Source organism: Polypterus senegalus, chromosome 11, assembly GCF_016835505.1.
Source record: "Polypterus senegalus isolate Bchr_013 chromosome 11, ASM1683550v1, whole genome shotgun sequence".
Lineage (NCBI taxonomy): Eukaryota > Metazoa > Chordata > Cladistia > Polypteriformes > Polypteridae > Polypterus > Polypterus senegalus.
The window spans coordinates 113,547,857-113,566,611 of record NC_053164.1 but is presented as its reverse complement, the minus strand read 5'-3'; the positions used below and the strand labels follow the sequence as shown (position 1 = coordinate 113,566,611).

Below are 18,755 nucleotides of genomic sequence, written 5' to 3'. Positions count from 1 at the left end.
TGCAGCATCTAAGGCTGGGTTTATATTTCATGCGACTCAATGCATGCGCCTGTGGACGCTACTGCTACACCAGCGGTGTACTATTTATACTTGCGCACATACTTTACGTAAATCTTGAAGATTAAAAGAAATAAAAAAAAAATAAAAATAAAAAAATCGGAATCTGTATCGCAATTGAAGTTGACTGATCAAGTAACATGAAATCAGTATCGGCCTTAAAAAACCTGATTGGAGTATCCCTACAAAAGAAAGGCAAAAATATAAAGACCACAACACTGTGACGTATAAGGGGAGAAGACAAAGTAAGTAAGTAAATATTCAACAGAGTGTAACTGCAATCCACAAAACCTATGATGGCACTTGTGACAGACTTATTCAAAGGCATCGTTCTCACATAGAGGGAAGAAGCTGATGGTATGAGTGTGGGGGTCCCAAAGTCAGGTCCTGGGAGGGCATAATTAATGGTTTTCTACTTGGTGTCATATCTAATACAAAAATGTAATCTTCAGCATTTTAATATGTATTTAAATAAATATGAAATACTCATGTATCGTTTATTTGTTCAGATGCACAAGACTGCTCGAATTGTTGATACAGTGATCCCTCGCTATATCGCACTTCGACTTTCGCGGCTTCACTCCATCGCGGATTTTAAATGTAAGCATATCTAAATATATATCACGGATTTTTCGCTGGTTCGCGGATTTCTGCGGACAATGGGTCTTTTAATTTATGGTACATGCTTCCTCAGTTTGTTTGCCCAGTTGATTTCATACAAAGGACACTATTGGCGGATGGCTTAGAAGCTACCCAATCAGAGCATGTATTACGTATTAAATAAAACTCCTCAATGATATACGATATGCTTCCCGCTCTGTGCTTGATTGTTTGCTTGTCTCTGTCTCTCTCGCTCTCTCTCTGACATTCTCTGCCCCTGACGTTTACTTCTTTGAAGAGTAAGATATGTTTGCATTCTTTTAATTGTGAAAAAGAACTGTCATCTCTGTCTTGTCATGGAGCACAGTTTAAACTTTTGACTAAAGGGTGTTATTTCATGTCTAGAGGGCTCTAATAATGTTAACAGTGTGGGAGAGTTTCTAAGGGCTTAAAATATATAAAAATAACCATACAAGCATATGGTTTCTACTTCGCGAATTTTCACCTATCACGGGGGGGTTCAGGAACGCAACCCCCGCGATCGAGGAGGGATTACTGTATTTCTAACTGACGTTCTATTACATACTGTAGTTTAACTTTTCATAGTTATTTTACATTTATTTTGTATATTTTTGTATTAGTATATTTGATGAGCAACACTAACATGACTTTTAATGTATTCTGTGCATGCAGCAGCATGAATTTCAAATGTCTAATAAAGGTTAACACCATGTGAAATACATCAATTTCCTTAACCAAAGTTTGAAGTTGCTAAAGGCCACAGACTATTCCAACAGCAAAGGGAACCAGCAAACAGATAGTTTTCCACAGAATTACAATCTTTTACCTGACCGAGGACAACGGCAGAGAAAACAGCATGAAGATTTTTAAGGTCTGTTCCACTGAGCTCTGACACAATTCCAGCATCTAGCAGGACAAGATGCACTTCTGCAGGGGATGGTCGCATGTTAACAATCAGAGTATCACACATATCAAGCAGAGTCATTGTTCCATGTGGTGTATTTTGTTTACCCCATTGCACCAAAATATTTCCTGGGTGAAGGTCTCCATGTACAAAATTATCAACAAAAATCTAGCAAGAAAGAAAGGACTGTTAGAACAGCTCTCCACAAGTAAAAGGTAACATTCTAGTTCTTTGTCCTTAAACTGTTGATCATTCTTATCTAAGCACACTTTTAAAACAGTCTTTTTCACAGTAGAGTAACATAGTTCCAAAATATTGGAAATCCCATACTGATTGTCCTTCTAAGTCTCAATCATAAGTAGACCCTTACTTATAATATTTAAGCATAACTCCCTACGGATTTTTCTTTTTATTCTTCTTCTTGGTAGATTAATTATTAAATCGAACTACACTGTTTACATCCTCATTTCTAATGCTTACTGTATAAGCATTTCCTTGTAAATAGGTGTTTGAAAAAAAGATCAGCAGATGTAAATTGCGGAGCTGAAACATTTAATAGGCAAACTGTCCTTCTATACATGGAAAAAATGCTTTAACAATCTGACTACTTTTGAAATATCAAATGTGAATTTTGCTTAGCAAGGAATGTTGGACTGTCTGATAACAGCAATTTTTAGTTTGTTTTGTTTTTTTTTTTAATGTAAACATCTCTTACCATCTTTAGAAGTGTGTTTACACCCATCCTTGCAATCTTCTGCTTCAGCTCTGTCGGTGTATCATGAGACAGATATTTGAATATGGGCTCACTTTCCTGAAATACAGATAAAAATTAATATACTCAAATGTCTGAATTATACGGTTAGTAAGGCTTCATGATATCTTACCTCAAACGTTTCCACCAAAATGTTCTTTGTTACAAATGGTCGAAGAGGTGTAGGAAACTTCACAAACTCGACGTTGTTGAAGTTTTCACTAAATCTTTCCATGTTTCTCGCTTCATATCTTAAATCAATCTATGGGTCAAAAATACAAAACAGTCACAGATACATTCCAAACACATAGTTGTGCAATTAATTTTGGCCACTCTTCTCATAATACACTAACTTTATGGGTAATGCGAGATGACATTTGCCAATTAAGGTTTCTCTGGGACATCACTTTATTGATCAAAAAAGAACTGAACTGGCTAAATATAATCATAGCAACCAATACACACAACTTTGACTCTGGAACCCTGTCTTCTTGACCGACACTGGTCTTTCTTCAAGGGACAGTATCTGTGTGGGTAAAGGTGTATTCCCAGTGAATAAATAAATATAGTTACCCAAATACAACTTTGAACTGCAAATCTTTCCATAGATATGCCTAACAACTTTTCAGAGTAAATGACTTTCTTAGAAAGGGTGGGCACAGCGCTCAAAAATATGTGTTTACATGGAAAGCAATGTAGATGTTCGATACAAGGAAGGCATGACTGGTTGAATTTAGCCTCTGTCCTAAAATTGTTTTCCTGTGCTTCTCATGGAATGTGCACAACAAAATTCAAGCACAGGCACACCACCACCTTGGACTAAATTTAAATGATAAAATATGTGCCATCTGAAATGCGGCCACATGTCCTGGATACTCAAGTAAATAACTTAGCTATAAAATGATTTGTGGCGAGTTGGCAAGCACATAGAAGACTCAAATAGGTAGGAATAAAGCCTTAGGAGCATCTTGCATATATCAGTGTTAGGATAAGTTCCACTAACATCTCTAAAAGATGGTACATATAGTACACTCTTAATTCCATTATGTATCTCACTAGCAGAGGTGACTGCAAATAACTGAAAGGTGGTTGGTGTCGATCATGATGGTAATCCTGGAACTTCTCTGATAGGCCCCACTTGTAAGGAAAGCAGTAACCGCAGTCAAAGTTAAGTTAAACAAGGATGTCTTCTATGTAGTTTTAGAGGCGGGCAGAGTCCAATGCAAAGGTCCAGATGTGGAGAGCTTTTGATTAAGTCAAGAAGAAAGATAGAAAGAATTGTGTGGTGTTTATTGGGAATGTGTTGTGCCTGTGGCAAACGGGGAAGGCGTTGCCCACAGGCGAAGTAAAGTAAATAAAACCTTGTGTTTTTATAAGTATACCTGCTGCGTCTGTCTGTGTCGGGTTAAGCGCTGGTATGGCTCTATCTACTGTCACAAAGTCTAGAAGTAATCAACATTTTTCTTGATGGAAAAGAACAATATTTCCTGAAATTGAACGATGACGACTGGCTGTGCAAGCTGCTGTTTCTGGCTGACATAACTAAAACACATGAATGACTTAAACCTGCATTTACAAGGACAGGAACAAACAGTATGGCTGTGCAAGCTGCCGTTTCTGGCTGACATAACTAAAACGCATGAATGACTTAAACCTGCATTTACAAGGACAGGAACAAACAGTACTTGAACTTTGAGTACTGGAAAGGATCTGCATCAAAATTAGATATATTTTGCTGTGATATTACCACTAACACCTACAAGTACTTTCCAAATGTAAAGGGTCATTCAAATTGATTTACCATCAACAGAGATGAGCTTCAGAAGTATGTTGAAGCACTCAAAGGAGAGTTTGCTAAACAAGCTCTAGACTTCCAAAGTCATGGGCCCATATTTTCTTACCTCATCAAGCCCGATTTAGTTGATCTTACTACCACACCATTTAATCTATCTCATTTTGATGGGATGGATGTTGATAATTTTGAAATGCAACAGATCGAATTTACGTCATCAGAATTATGGACGATAAAATTTGGAGAATTGTGGAAAATCCTTGAAGGGATCTGCTTTGAAAGTCAGCTGCCATCCTCAACTGCTTGACATGCCTGTCTGAAGCAATTACCTGTTTGAAAGAGTGTTGCATTTGCTCTGCTTTCAGCTTTTCGCTCAGTTTAATACATGTGAACAAATTTTATGACACATGAAAGCTGTTTTGAGTCCACAGAGAACTTGCTTAAGATCTGTGCACTTAGAAGCCTGTGTGAAGATGAAAGTGACCAAATACACACTTGATATTGGACAGTTAACTAAGGAGAAGCAAGAACAAGGGTCCCATTAATTAATGACACAGATCCACAACAATCAATGATTGCTTATCTCTTTATTATATAAAGAAAACCTGCAAAGCGACAAGACTTATTAACAGACTTATTTGTATGAAAATGTACTATATAAATAAATGTTGTTGTTGTTGTTGAAGATTTTTTCAAGTCTTGCGACATGAGACTTTGGTCATGAGATTTTTTTCAAGTCATGCTCTCCTCTCAACCATTTTCAACCACGCACATGATAATCTCACCTCTCATTCATGTGAATGCTTTTGACGACACAGTTTTCTCACTTTAAGTTCCCAATTAAAGAAGACGTATTATGTCCAAATCTTATTGAAGAATTTCATCACGAAGGGTTATCAACATAAAAAATGAGTACACAGGCAATCCTAGCACTGAGAAACAATGACGTCAAATGAATTAACGCCAAAAATGACGATAGGTTACATGGCAAACTGGTTAAATGTCTATGAATAGACTATGCTGAAACAGTTGGTGGTGATCGTGCAGAAGATGAAAACATCAACTTTCAATATCCCGAAGAATATCTACAACCATTAACACCGTCCGGTCTTCCACCGCACGAATTACTGTAGAAAGAAGGATGTATCCAAGAAAGGTAATGTAGTACATCTTCCTCGGATAACATTACACAACACAGATCGATATGCCATTTGTATTAAAACGTTAAGAGTCCCATTAGAATAGCTTTTGCAATGACAATTAACAAATCTTGGAGCCAAACATTCGAAAAAGTTGTTTTATTTAATACAGAGAAAGAAACAAAATTCAATCACGGGCAGTTATATGTTGCGTTGTCACGATGAAAGACCAAAAACTGATTCAAAATTCAATGCGGTATTGACGAAAATTGAATTCAAAAAATTGTTTTTACATAAATTTTACAGTAAAAGTGTAAATTTAAAAAGTATATGCGTGTTAATTTCAAAGCCAAACAGAACAAAATCGTATTATGCAACAAATAACTAACATAATATGAAACAATTTATTTTCAAATTATTTTTAATATGGTTAATTACTTACTGTAATGTAAAATAGTTCTATTATGCATATGTAACAATTCCCATGAAAATAAAAAACTGTTTAAAAATTGTACAACCACATCCCTATACGCAAGCGACAGAACCGCACAGAGGCTAGCGCATAGCACAGCCCCTTAGTATTACAAATTTTAATAATGTGTTTTATGTTTGATTTAACTGTTTTGTTCTTCAAACTATTAGAATTTCTGTCTTAACAAAATAACACCTGATAATTTTATAATAAAATTTCAAAGTAATGTGTTCAGAACTTAAATTTGACAAAAATAGTTTTTCTATTTGTTCCTATTTACATTAAAATATTGAATAATCAACAAAGAATAGACTAGTTATTTAATGTATTAGAAACATGTTAATGTGTTTCAATGGCTTTTGTATAAAAAAATATGGTGAGATTAGGTTGGCATACTGAGTGACTTTGGAACATTACTTTGGCACAACACTAATAAAAGGTTGCTGACCCCTGCTCTAGAGACTAAAACAGAAAATGCTTCTACCATGCCTTTCTCCAAAAATAAAAAGAGGAACAAAATGTTTACTTATTTAAGAATTACTTACCTGCCTAACCATGAGCTTTTCAAACTCAACCACTACTTCAGGCAAACTAAGCCATTTCAGACCTGGCAGACAGCTGACCAACCAGCTTCCAGCCTTCATAAGCAAAAGATCAACCTGAACTTGATGTGTAATCCCTGGGTGGAGGACCTGTGGTTGGCACATAGGAAGAGGGGAGAGGGAAAAAAAAAAAAAAGGGAAAGATATTAATGGTAAGATTCCACAGCAGGCATGTGTGTTGAATATTGTGAATTTAGCATAAATAAAATAAAACTTAATATCTGTAATATAGTTTAAATGTGTCTTTATGCACTTAATTGCTTTATCGTTTGAGTATATTTAGTTAACTGTTGCTTAAGACCTCAAAGAAGCACACTTGGCAATTATTATTAATAATAATTTATAGAGTATAATAAAACTCTAAATACATAAATACAATATAAAGATCCTATAAAAATATTATGTAATACCTTAACAGCTACTGGAATAAGGTGTTTATTTGAAGACAAATCTGGAAGCTGCAATTCACCTCTATGGCTTTGATTGCTGTCGCTCTTCCCTTTAAATAGATTGAGAATACCGTGAAGACCAGGAATCTCCCAGGCTTCATACAGGTCCTCTTTTTCTAAACTGTTCACCAAATGATGGAATTCGGGATCTTTGATATAATCCACATGGGCATGAGCCTTATAAACTTGTGCCACACAGCCTGAGCCCACAGGTTGCTTGCTTTCAAAGTTGAAGACTTTATCCCATTCATCTCCAAAGGCTTTCTTTAAACAGAGTGTGGTGTAAACCCAGGAATGTGGCTTAACATGCACATGCAAACGAGAAAACTTGCTACAAAATTCCCTTGAAAACAGGTCAGGCCGTGTGCTCGCCCACTGGGCCAACTTAACAAATGTGGGTCCACATGACTCCATCGTCCACAAAAGAAGGTCAAGCCAGAGAGAGGAGATTTTAGATGATAACAGAGTGAAGGGGTATAATAAAATGAGTGGGGTGAATTTTAGACACAGGAAAAAGGACCGTACACCCAAGTGAAGAAAAAAACGTAGTTTGTGTACTTGCACACTGAAGACTGACTTATTTTGAGAAACCTCTCTGCAAAGTTTAAAATCAGAGTTTTTGACAGCTTCCTGGCAATGAATAGATGACAATGCTAGCTTACTTACACTCCAGCACACCAATGTGAGTTTAGACACAATAGTTAATGATGAGCCTTTATGTGTCCTAAGGAACTTCTGAATGTTTCGTAGCTGAAAAGATGCATATGGAAAGCTAGTATTTTTCCTGACAAATAGTTTCACTGTGAGCAGGAAACTCCGGGCAGCTAAAAAGGACATTTTCCTAATTTGATTTTGGACTTATGTTACAACCTTCAAATATCAATATAAATGTGACAACACCACACATCTAAGCACAAGCTAAAGAAATATTCTGCTTTTTGAAAACATTTTGTATTAAAAGCCAATGTGATTTAGCTAAAAACTGTAAGATAAACTAGGATCTCAACATGTTTAACTTATGATGTTACTCTAAGCATGCTCATTACAGATAAAAGTTATAAATAATCCTTGTCATAAAATGTTGAAAAATAAAGATACATTTAATGCACAGTATCAAAACGTTTCACTAAAAATATTTCAACTATATATCATCGACACATTCATATAACGCAAACTAAATCACTCATTGAATGGTTTTGTTTTGTTTATATAATTTAAAATAGTGTCAGTTTGTAGTATTAGTCTATTTTTTAAATTCTGTTAAAACTATTTACACAAAAATGAAAATGATCTGATCAACATCCTCTATGGGAATTTGCTGACCTGCTGAGCACTGTATATTACTGTAATGTGCCACAATAAAGCGGAACTAAAGTACTAGAAGCCGATTCTAAATGACGATACATTCAATTGTTCGGTGTACAGTTAAACCTTACAGCGCACCTTAAGACTAACTTGGGTACTAGAGAAAATTCCGCGTAATGCCTCACCAGGTACGATCGTTACCTTGGAGGCGTTAATTTATTCAGCCTTCCAAGGGTATAAGCATATACCAACTTCAAAAGCAACGCCTTTTAACGTCTAAGCCAATATATTACTTCGAATCCCTTGGAGATGCGGCCGGTTCTGCAATCACGACGTCTCAGAAACGCTGTTTCCAGTTGAAATTGTTAACAAATGAGAATGCACTCTTTTTCCGAATCCTCCCGCGTTATAACGTTACCCCAAAGGGAAAAACATAAAAGAAATGTTCTGTGGATTGGTCGCTGTAGCCTTGCATGGAACGTTTGTCTTCAAAAAGCTTGTTGTTGCCCTAGAACTTGATTGATAAGTAACACTTGCCGCTGATTGGAGCTTTAACGTCGCCCCTCTTATCTGATTGGTTCTGGAATGAATGAATGACAGTTTCCCCTCCCACACGACAGGCATACGTTTACTTGCTCTGTGCAACTTCCTACTTCCTCAAGACTGCGCGGCCGCCGTCGGAATGGGGCGTGTTTAATCGTTTGGTCTGGTCAACCACTGTATCTATTTTTTATACCTATTATACAACCAATAAAGCACATCTTTCAAAATAATATTATCAATGTTTATCAAAATTATAAAGAACTAGGTGTAACATACATGAAATAAGAAAAAATTCATTCAATAAGAACAACTGTAGTGAGAAGTCAAGCAAAATGACACCTTTTATTGGCAAACTAAAAAGATTACAATATGCAAGCTATCGAGGAAACTCGGGGCCTAGTACATGAGAACGATTGTCATGTCTAAAACACATTATATAGGAGTAGAGGAACTATTAAATATTCATCAAACAGTATTCGTTAATTAAACGTATTAAACTTTCAGCATTTTTTTTTCTTCACATACTTCAAGGGAGAGAAATGATTACTCAAATCATTTAGACAAATTGTGAAAGAGAGAAGGATTAATTTATCTAAAATAATAAGAACATTAATTGAAAGGTTATTTGGTTTGTTTTCTAAAATAAAACCAAATATGATATCTAGAAAACACTGTCAAGGTAAGACATTTTTTGATATAACCATTTTTTGTAATACGTACAAAAGAAAAATAAATGACTAGTGGTTTCAGTATTTGCAGAATTCACATTTATTACAATTAAAACCAAATCGAAGTCTTAAAAGTTTCTTAGAAGGACATGTGTCGTTTTAAATTTTTAAATGATTATATTTTTTTAGATTTTGGAGGAAAACGAAACTTGAAATATTTAGATCTTAAATGATGTGTACTGTCATCTGGATAATACTGAAACATGGAAATCTAACTTGAATAAGTTGGATGTAATAAGTTGTTAAAATAACTACTTGTGCGCTTGTTTGAAAGAACAGTGTTGTTAAAATTAAATCCTTGCATTAATAATGAAGATTACATTGCAGTTTTAAAAAGTACTCCGTACCTGAAGATAAAACTGCCTTAATAATCTAATTTTTTAACTAAAATAATTCTTATGTTTTGAACAGAAATTTTGAAAAAGTATAAGATTTTCTTTGTTATCGAACAAATGCATTACAGACCAGATTCCCAGTTGTTGCTGTACAGTAATTTCTTTAAGATAAAATGTGTCTGTTATTCCAAATTGAAGTAACGTGCAGTGTAAAACTGTTAACTTTATACATTTCAGTATAATAATGCTCACTGGTGAAAATAAGAGAATTTAAATGGTAGTTTCTGCATATTAATGTCAAAAGATTAAAGAAACCGAGTTTCCTATTTCTCTAGGAATATGATGCCAAAAATGATTACTTATTCAAAAAGATTTGAACCACTTGATCTTAATTGTACCATTAAAGAATTCAGAATCTATAGCTTTGTAGACCAAAGTTTTTGAGATTTTTTCATTACTTTAACTTGACTCGTATAATGCATTTTTAATGCAAATAAAGTCAACGTTTAATTGATACATTTTTTTTAAAGTTTGTTGTGAAATGAGTCAGCTGGACAGATGACTCTTGAGAGGCTTTACATTTTAATAAACGCGACCTAATATCTATCTGTTTTCAGCAGCCACTTTTTATATACTCCACAGAAACAGAAGACATTAAAATGTTTTTGGAGAACTGCCTCTGGCATGGATTATCAGATCATAATCAGATTTGCTAATTGCACAAGAAAAAAAATGCATTATGTGCACAGCCCAACCTCCAAAAACTATAATATTGGGACCATAATATTGAGACAAGCATGTCTGGATTATCCCTATACCATGCCTCTTACTCCACTGGCATTATCCCGATCTTCATCTTGAGGATGGTGAACCCACATGGTGGTTCTGCATAGTTTGAAAGCTGAGTTTTACCAGACTACATAAGGACCCTGCTTGGCTTGGGTGCTCAACAACCTGAGAGTTAAATTCTTTATTATTCAAATAGACAGACGTAAGTGGCAGTGAAATAAGCATGTTATGAGGCTGTTTTCTGGGTGCATTTTGCAGGAGGTGTACAAGAACAGATAAATGCAGTTACCAAAGTACTGCAGTACAGTAAAGGTCAATAAATGCTCCTCCCTTCACCTAAAATAATTATCTCTGATATTTGAGTTCAAGAATGACGACATAGGTGCAAGTGGCCAAAAATTAGGGTTCTACCTAAACTACAGGAAGGCATTGAATTAGAACACTGGTTCTCTAGACTGTGGGATCAACTAAGTTGGTTTAGGTATGTGGTGAGTATTCCCTCAAGTTGAGAACAAGACATGCCCCACTGAGAGAAGGCAGGGGGTAGGCCTAGGGCACACTGGAGAGATTACATCTGTTTGCTACCATAGAAGTGCCAGAAAAGTCCCCGTAATATAGATGCTATACCAGGGAATAAAATGGCTTGCAGAAAGTGAAGGGAAGTGAAGAAAAATATCAAGTCTTACATCTCTTAAAATCAACAATATGTGTTCTGGAAATGGAAAAGAAAAAACAAATCTTAGCTGCTAACTAATGGGACTTACGGAAAAAGTAAAAAAAAAAAAACTGTAGCATAAAGAGAGCTTAAAACATTTTTTACATTAACAACTAAATCATTATCATAAGAATATATTAATATATAGCAGAGTGACAGAGAACAATAGCTGCATATTCTAGCATTTTCATATTTGTTGTCATTCTACTTTTCTCCCTGATACTGAAATTAGTGCTTTCTTCACAATACATAGTTCTGATTGCTTAGTAATCTGATTTATGGTACTCAATATGAAAGATCTGGTACGTCTGGATTATTCCCATCCATACCCATCTCCTGACTGGCATTGCACTTTTCCTCACATGCCGGCTGTGCAAATTCCCTATGGTCTGAATCTCATCTGTCTTCAGATTAATTGGTCCAAAAGGTAAAGATACCCTTGTTGTGGAAGAGGTTTATCAAAGTTCATGGAAGATTCCATAGAATCTAGCATAGAAGTCCTATTTTTGGATAGCTCTTTTTTCTAAAGCTACGTATAGTAATTCTGAAGATTACTGAGGCTCGCAAGTCTTTCTACTGTGACTAATTTAGGAAATGTTGTTAAAGAACCATTCAAGTGTTTTCTAAATTACTTTATCCACTTAAAGGTATACAGGGCTCAGAGTCTACCTCAGTACCATGTTTCACAAGGCATTATGTAATTGGGTCTAAATCTATAGCAGGACATGCCTCTGCACATTCACATCTGGAAAATTAAATGTACCTGAAGAAAAACCTACATAGACAACTGTAAGCCACTAAAGGACTAAATTTAATACACGATACTTCCAGAGACAACCCCAAAACCAAAGAAAATGCATATTAAAGTAGAAATAAACTAGAATATCTAGTTTAAAAAACGTTAGGCTGGAACATCCTGAAAGTAAAATTTAACATTCTTCTTGGTACTAACTATGAAACCTAAACTTTAATTAGTCACAAGTAGTTTAAAGGAAACCTTGGGTGTACCGGAAAAAAATATTAGATCAATACCTAAGATTTCAAATAATTATAAGTTGGTTCAGTAAGTATTCACCACCCTTTTTAGATAGATTTTCAGGTATTCTTTAATTTTGCCTGAATTTGTTTTTCTAATGGCTGCTGGAAAATTGGTGTACTGCAGTAGTTAGCACTGTGCTTCCTAGATCCAGTGGCGCTATATGAATAAAATTTATTATTATTATTATTATTATTATATGGTCATGTGGATTGGGCATGTTCTCCTTGTATTGAAGTTCTTTTTTCCAACATTCCCAGTAACATGCATGTTATTTTAATTTATGATTCCAGTTGGCTGTTTGTCAGTATGCGCATGTTGATGAGTGGACCCTGTAATGGAGTGGCGCCCTGTTAAGGATTCCTGCACTTGTACTTAATGTTGCTGGGATAGGACCCAGTCCCATCCGCCCCTCTGCATAATATTGTGTCTTAAAGGTATTAAGTATAATTAGCACATTTAAGAAGTACAATAGTAAGTGTATATTAAAATTAAGAAGTGTCATATAAAACAACTCAAGTTCCCGAGCTGTACTGTACAGTGTAATGAAATACAGTCAGACTTGAACTGTATTTCATTTGCATGCTAACTGTTGTACTTACTGAACATTTTGTTCTTGTATTTTGGAAAAACAATGTATATAATATTTTCTTAAATAAACATTATTACTATTAGTAACACACGTTACTTTTTCGGTCTAACATTCCATTCTCTGTTAATATAATTTCTGATGACATATGTGTTATAATAGGTGCAATATTAAGAAAGGTATTATCAACAACTTGCGAATTTTACCTGCAGAATCCAAGAGATTTGTATCTGAACGCATTTATGAAATGACAGAGAATATAAAATTAACGGAACGTCTCCTTCGAGTAGCGCATACTGTACTGGTAAACATGTCCTTTCTCAACTATGTAATGAATTCAGGAACTTGCATTATTAACAATATGTAACACCGACAAGTTTTATTATTTATTTCTTTTTTACTTGAATTTCTTTCCTAGCGCAGTTTCCGCGCAGTAAGCAACAGCTGAAGAGCGGTGATACACAGCTGCTACACTTAAAAACGCGCGCGCTACGCAGCTGTTTGGCTGTGCGTCTGCTTTGTGGGCGGGTTCTTTCGTTGGATTGGTCTTTAGGCTGGTTAAATGCTAATGAAGGCTCAGTTTTGAACATAACCCCGCGGTTTCCGTCGTTAACTTACTTTTGGCAGAAACATGGAAAACAGGTAAGCACATTTTATTACCGGTACTAATGAGTCATACTGTATTAATTTGTGATGATTACTTCAAATTTATTTTCAACCCGAATATCTTTCATTCAAAACAGCAAAATATTTGCTTTTAAACCCTAATTATAACAAGGAATGTCTGGAGCTATGCAATTCTTACCTACATCTGTAATTACACTGTTCTTTTTGATTCGTTTTTTTGAGCTTCTTTTTTTTCTACGTCAATACATTATTTGATTCCATTTGAAATGTAACACTGTATTTTGAATACTGAACTGGTTGTGTTAGAAAATAAACGAATAGAGGGAGGTCACATTATGAAAGGCAATATATACAAGAGCAGTGTAATTAGTACAAAAAAAACTGAATTCAGGACAACCTAACTGTCCGTCCATTTTCTGATTGCTTTTCTCCTAAGTAATGTTAACATCCTACTGAAATGTATAGTATATACTCAGAGAGGACACAATTACAATGGACTAAATAGAAAGTGGAAGGATATAATTTGTAGAATTACACTATAATCTGTATGTTGTATGAAATAGTGAAATATTTTACCTTAAAGTCATTGTTTATTTTTTCAAGTTAAAGTTTCTTTTGAAGTTGCATAGGATAAGCTTAACTTTTCCTGCCTATGTAAGATATGCAAGATGATACATGAATTGGACACAATGAAACTTGCAAACTTAAAGAAACAGATATTGCAATCCCATTATCTCTTAAATATTCTAGATTCATATGCCTAGAATACCTTTTCTAATTACAGTAATAATTTACCTAGAGATTAACAGCATGACTGTTAAATTTTAGAAAAGTAGGCCAAAAATGACTAGTATTCTGAACTGTGCTTGGAATGAAAATAAGTGTAATGCAGTTTTATATACAGTGTCTAAGTGGCAGCTGAAAATCTAAATTTGTATATAGTATGAAGACTTTTTTATTTACAAAATCATTTTTCTTCTTTTCTCATTTTCTGTTCAAATTGTATTTGCCTACCCTAGTTTTGTAATAGGTGGCATGGTGGTGCAGTGGATAGTGCTGTTGCCACCTGGATCAAGCACCCAGTTGTCCATTTGGAGTTTGCACATCTTCCTATGTCCACATGGGTTTTCCTCCCACAGATGTACAGGATAGATAGATAGATAGATAGATAGATAGATAGATCTTTACTTGATCCCAGGAGGAAATTTAGCTGGGCTAATTAAAGATTCTAAATTTACCCTATGTTAGTATTAGCTTTATGATGGACATTTTTTCCTGTATTGAGTTCAGCATTGCTGGGATAGCCCTTACCCCCTGCAGCCCAAAACTGGATTAAGTATGTTTTAAAATAGTATCTTAGTTTTAAATAGTCACAATACAATTACTGTATAATTTTATAGTTATGTTTTCAAGTTACTTTAATGACACCATTCAATAAACATACTGTATCTTGCTACGTATATTAAATACATTTCTTACTAAACAGAAAGGTTTTTACAACATCTTGTTAAGAACAGAATGAGTGTAAAATTAACTTTTTGTGTTATTATATAACTATATAAACACTTGTGTGGAAATTTTTTACCTTCACAATTCGCGGGAGACAGCTGAGAATGTCACTGGTCCTAGGCAACCCTTTGTAAGAGACCATCTGCCACTGGCCTTGAAGACAAGTCAACAGGTGCATCTGGTAACTTCACTTCTTCATTTGTGGTACTAAATGCTTTCTTTTATAAATGGTCAAGTATTTCTTAGTTGCTTTAGAAAACCAGTTGTTATTACGATACTAGGACTCAGACATTTATTCCATCTTGGCTAGTGGTTATATAAGAATTTTTTCCCAGAGATGATTCATGCACAAGACCAGGAGTCCCCAACTCCAGTGCTGGAGGACCACAGTGGCTGCAAGTTTTCATTCTAACCTTTTTCTTAATTAGTGATCTGTTAATGCTGCTAATTAACTACTTTTGAATTAATTTTAATTGATTTGCTTTTTAAAAATGTGTTCCCCTGAATTTCTTCATCATTCCTCTGAATTGCTTCATTTTTTTTCTTACATGACACCCAAACAGAAATGAAATGTGAAAAATGTGAACCAACAGAAGACCAACTAAGTCAGGGCCTCAAACTCCCACCAATTTCACTCCAACCAGTTGTTTAATTAGGTGTTGAGTGTTGTTTTTAATTAAACTTATTCTTTAATTCCATGACTTGTTGCTGCTGTCATTGTGCAACATAATACATTTCCAAAATTGTTGATTTTCTGTTTTCTAAGAGCACTGTTAAAATGTTTTGGGAACCTGAGCAGATTAACATTCTTGAGACCTTCATCTTTCTTTATTTTCAGATATTGGTATGATGGACACAGTTTGCTTGTCATTTTTTAATCATTTTGTATCTCATTATTGTTTGGCAGCTATTTATGGAAAAAGAAGCAATTAAGACATCTGAGTTTTCAAGAGCAAGTCAATTAAAATTATTTCAAAAGAAGTTAATTAGCAGCAATAACAGGTCACCAATTAAGAAAAGGGCTAGAATGAAAACCTGCAGACACTGTGGTCCTCCTGGACCAGAGTTGGGGAACCCTGCACCAGACTATACATCAAGTTATTTGTTTATTGTGCAAACCGCTAAATGACACTGCAGAAGATGTTTCAATTAAGAACATAATATGCTCACCTATATTGTCTTGTTTATTTAGCTTCAATTTTGCAATTCATTATAAATTTTTGTTCGGATAGAGGCTAATGTGAGGAGGAATCTGCCTATTACATTGTGGCCCTAATCATGAACATGAAGTGATTTTATTACATGTATAAGCATGAAGCACATTGTGGATGAATCACTGCTTGCAAGAATTGAAGTCTCAACAGTTCTCCAGGTAGTGAGAGTGACATGTGTTTAAACACTGGGTTCAGGTATGATTTTTCTGCAGATGCAGTAGCAGCCAAGATCAAAACAGGGCAAGAAGCAAGGAAACTAAATAATTATTAATCGATTAAGTACTTAAAATAAAAAGAAATTACAGATAAATTGGTAAATGGCAATAATCCCTGGATACCCAATATTATAAGCAAATCAAATAAGCACAAACAAAATCAGAAAAAAATTTTCAAAACCATCGCACAAGGGTCTTACCAAAAGCAAAGGCCTAGATATTGAGTACAGAGGCAGAGGAAACTTTTCTTAAATACACACTCACTACACCCATCCAGTCATTACTTTATGACTATGATAGCAAGGCAACTCATTTTAAGAGGTGGGGCCAAGGACTTATACCATACACAGTCTGTCTGGAAACATGAAATTCAAACACTGCACCACTGCTGTCATTATTTCTCTTTGACCAAATAATTTAGAACCATGTATCACATTATTAACCTTATGTATTTCAGTATGCTTTTTGGATCCCCTACATCCTTTTTTCAGGCTGATGAGACCTTTATCATATTTTAAACATATTAGGCTAGGAATGAGGCCTCTTAAGTATGTTTTCACATTTTTCTTAATGTGATGTGCTTTTGCCTAGACTTCTTTATCATAGTAAAATTGAGGTCCAACCAGTGCATTGTTCAGATTTAGCATCATCCCTGTTTTTTCTGAGACATTGTATTTATTAAATCACTATAGTATTTTTTTAATACTTTAAACACCTCACTTTACATTTGTTGATATTATCATTAATTAACCTAAATATGTAAAGAGGAAAAAAAAACACAATATGTTTGTATTATGACTGGGGCACCTCTAATCCAGTACATGAAATACCAAAAATCCAGGTGCTTATAAAGTGATGAATTCTTCATACAAAATACACATGGAGGAGATGATTAAAGGAGAAATCAAAGCATCAAACAGACGAATTCTAGTTTTCCCACTGAGCCTTGCTACACATATTTAAATTCCTGCCTTTTTATTGGGTAGCTTGCCAAGCATTCAAAACCGTAGTGCCTTGAATATCACGCTAGTCTCTCCTGTTCTACACCTGACCCTTCTCTCTCTCTCTCTCTCTTTCTCTGTCTCTACTACTCCCACACCAATGAATCTGGCAGTATTGTCTCTACGACATTCAATCCTTTCCTTCACCTCAGTCTTTACTCAATGAGCCACTGGAAGTGACCTACTTTTAAACTTTAGCTTGTGGTTAGTTCTGGATTAATCTTCTGAATCACTTCCAGGATCATGAATGCTCTCCTAAAGTCCTGGCACCATTTAATTAGAGCCTCCCTTTAGTGCCCAAATATTCTTGCATCCATGAGACCCAGGTTAAAATTACAGGTTATAACAACTGCTCATCTGGTTCATATTGGAGGCATTTTTTGCCACCCAAAAGCTTCAGGAAACTCTCTTGGTCTTCTGTTGATCTCCTCCAACCTCTTACCTTTTTTAATGCAATTAGAGCAACCTTTTACCCACACTGCCATTTAAAGGAATTTTCCAGTTACAGGTATGAGATTCTCCTTTAAGGCTGTCGCCTGTTGTGCTTCTCCTCAATATCATGTCTGTTCTTGTCAAACTATCACAGTGTATTCTTATAAATGCATGGGTATATAATATGGTCATTTTTGATGAGACTTTTGTGCCCAATCCATTCCAAATTGGGAGGTCCACATATTTGAAATCTCGTGATTTGCTAAATGCTTTCATCACCACCTGTGGACCACAGCTCCCTGATAACCTGCTCTCTGATAACTTGTAAGGATAACAATATTTTTAATGTGAGTTAAGTGGAAGAACTAATAAAGTTAAAAAGGATCCTGTTTCATGCTACATTTTAATATAATTAACTGCATCTATATTATTCCCATAGATATTCTTTCAAAGACCATTCTATTCACTGAGTGTACATATCTTATGCACAGAACACACAAGCAATCAAAAAGACTTCTGTGAATTAAAACTGGCATACAAAATTGAAGAAAAAATTTAGAGACTAATGTGATTAATATCAGATGTGTCAAAATTCTTATTAGATAGATAGATAGATACTTTGTTAATCCCCAAGGGGAAATTCACATACTCCAGCAGCAGCATATTGATAAAAACATTATTAATTAAATAAAAATGCAGTGCAAGTTAAAAAATGCAAGGTGGAGAGTGCAAGGCAGGTATAACAGTCAATAACATTGTATAATGTTAAGGTTTATCCTCCCCAGGTGGAATTGAAGAGTCACATAGTGTGGGGGAGGAACAATCTCCTCAGTCTGTCAGTGGAACACGAAAGTGACAGCAGTCTGTTGCTGAAGCTGCTCCTCTGTCTGGAGATGATACTGTTCAGTGGATGCAGTGGATTATCCATGA

At 35.1% G+C, this 18,755-nt stretch overlaps 1 protein-coding gene across 5 annotated transcripts in view; it reads right to left on the bottom strand.

The window, feature by feature from the left end:
• adck2 (aarF domain containing kinase 2) overlaps window positions 1-8,634 on the bottom strand; it is a 14,420-nt gene extending 5,786 nt beyond the window's left edge. Inside the window, exons 1-6 of one of the 5 annotated variants that reach the window (XM_039769506.1) lie at window positions 6,749-8,634; window positions 6,282-6,428; window positions 2,467-2,595; window positions 2,298-2,393; window positions 1,690-1,750; window positions 1,505-1,605 (exon numbers count right to left, since the gene is read on the bottom strand). In XM_039769506.1, coding sequence (XP_039625440.1) covers window positions 1,505-1,605; window positions 1,690-1,750; window positions 2,298-2,393; window positions 2,467-2,595; window positions 6,282-6,428; window positions 6,749-7,624 — 1,410 coding nt within the window. In that variant the 5' untranslated portion in view covers window positions 7,625-8,634. Of the gene's footprint in view, window positions 1-1,504; window positions 1,751-2,297; window positions 2,394-2,466; window positions 2,596-6,281; window positions 6,429-6,748 lie in introns of all 5 variants that reach the window. The other 4 variants (XM_039769508.1, XM_039769507.1, XM_039769509.1 and 1 more) reach the window with 4 other exon arrangements.
• Between the last annotated feature and the right edge of the window lie 10,121 nt (window positions 8,635-18,755).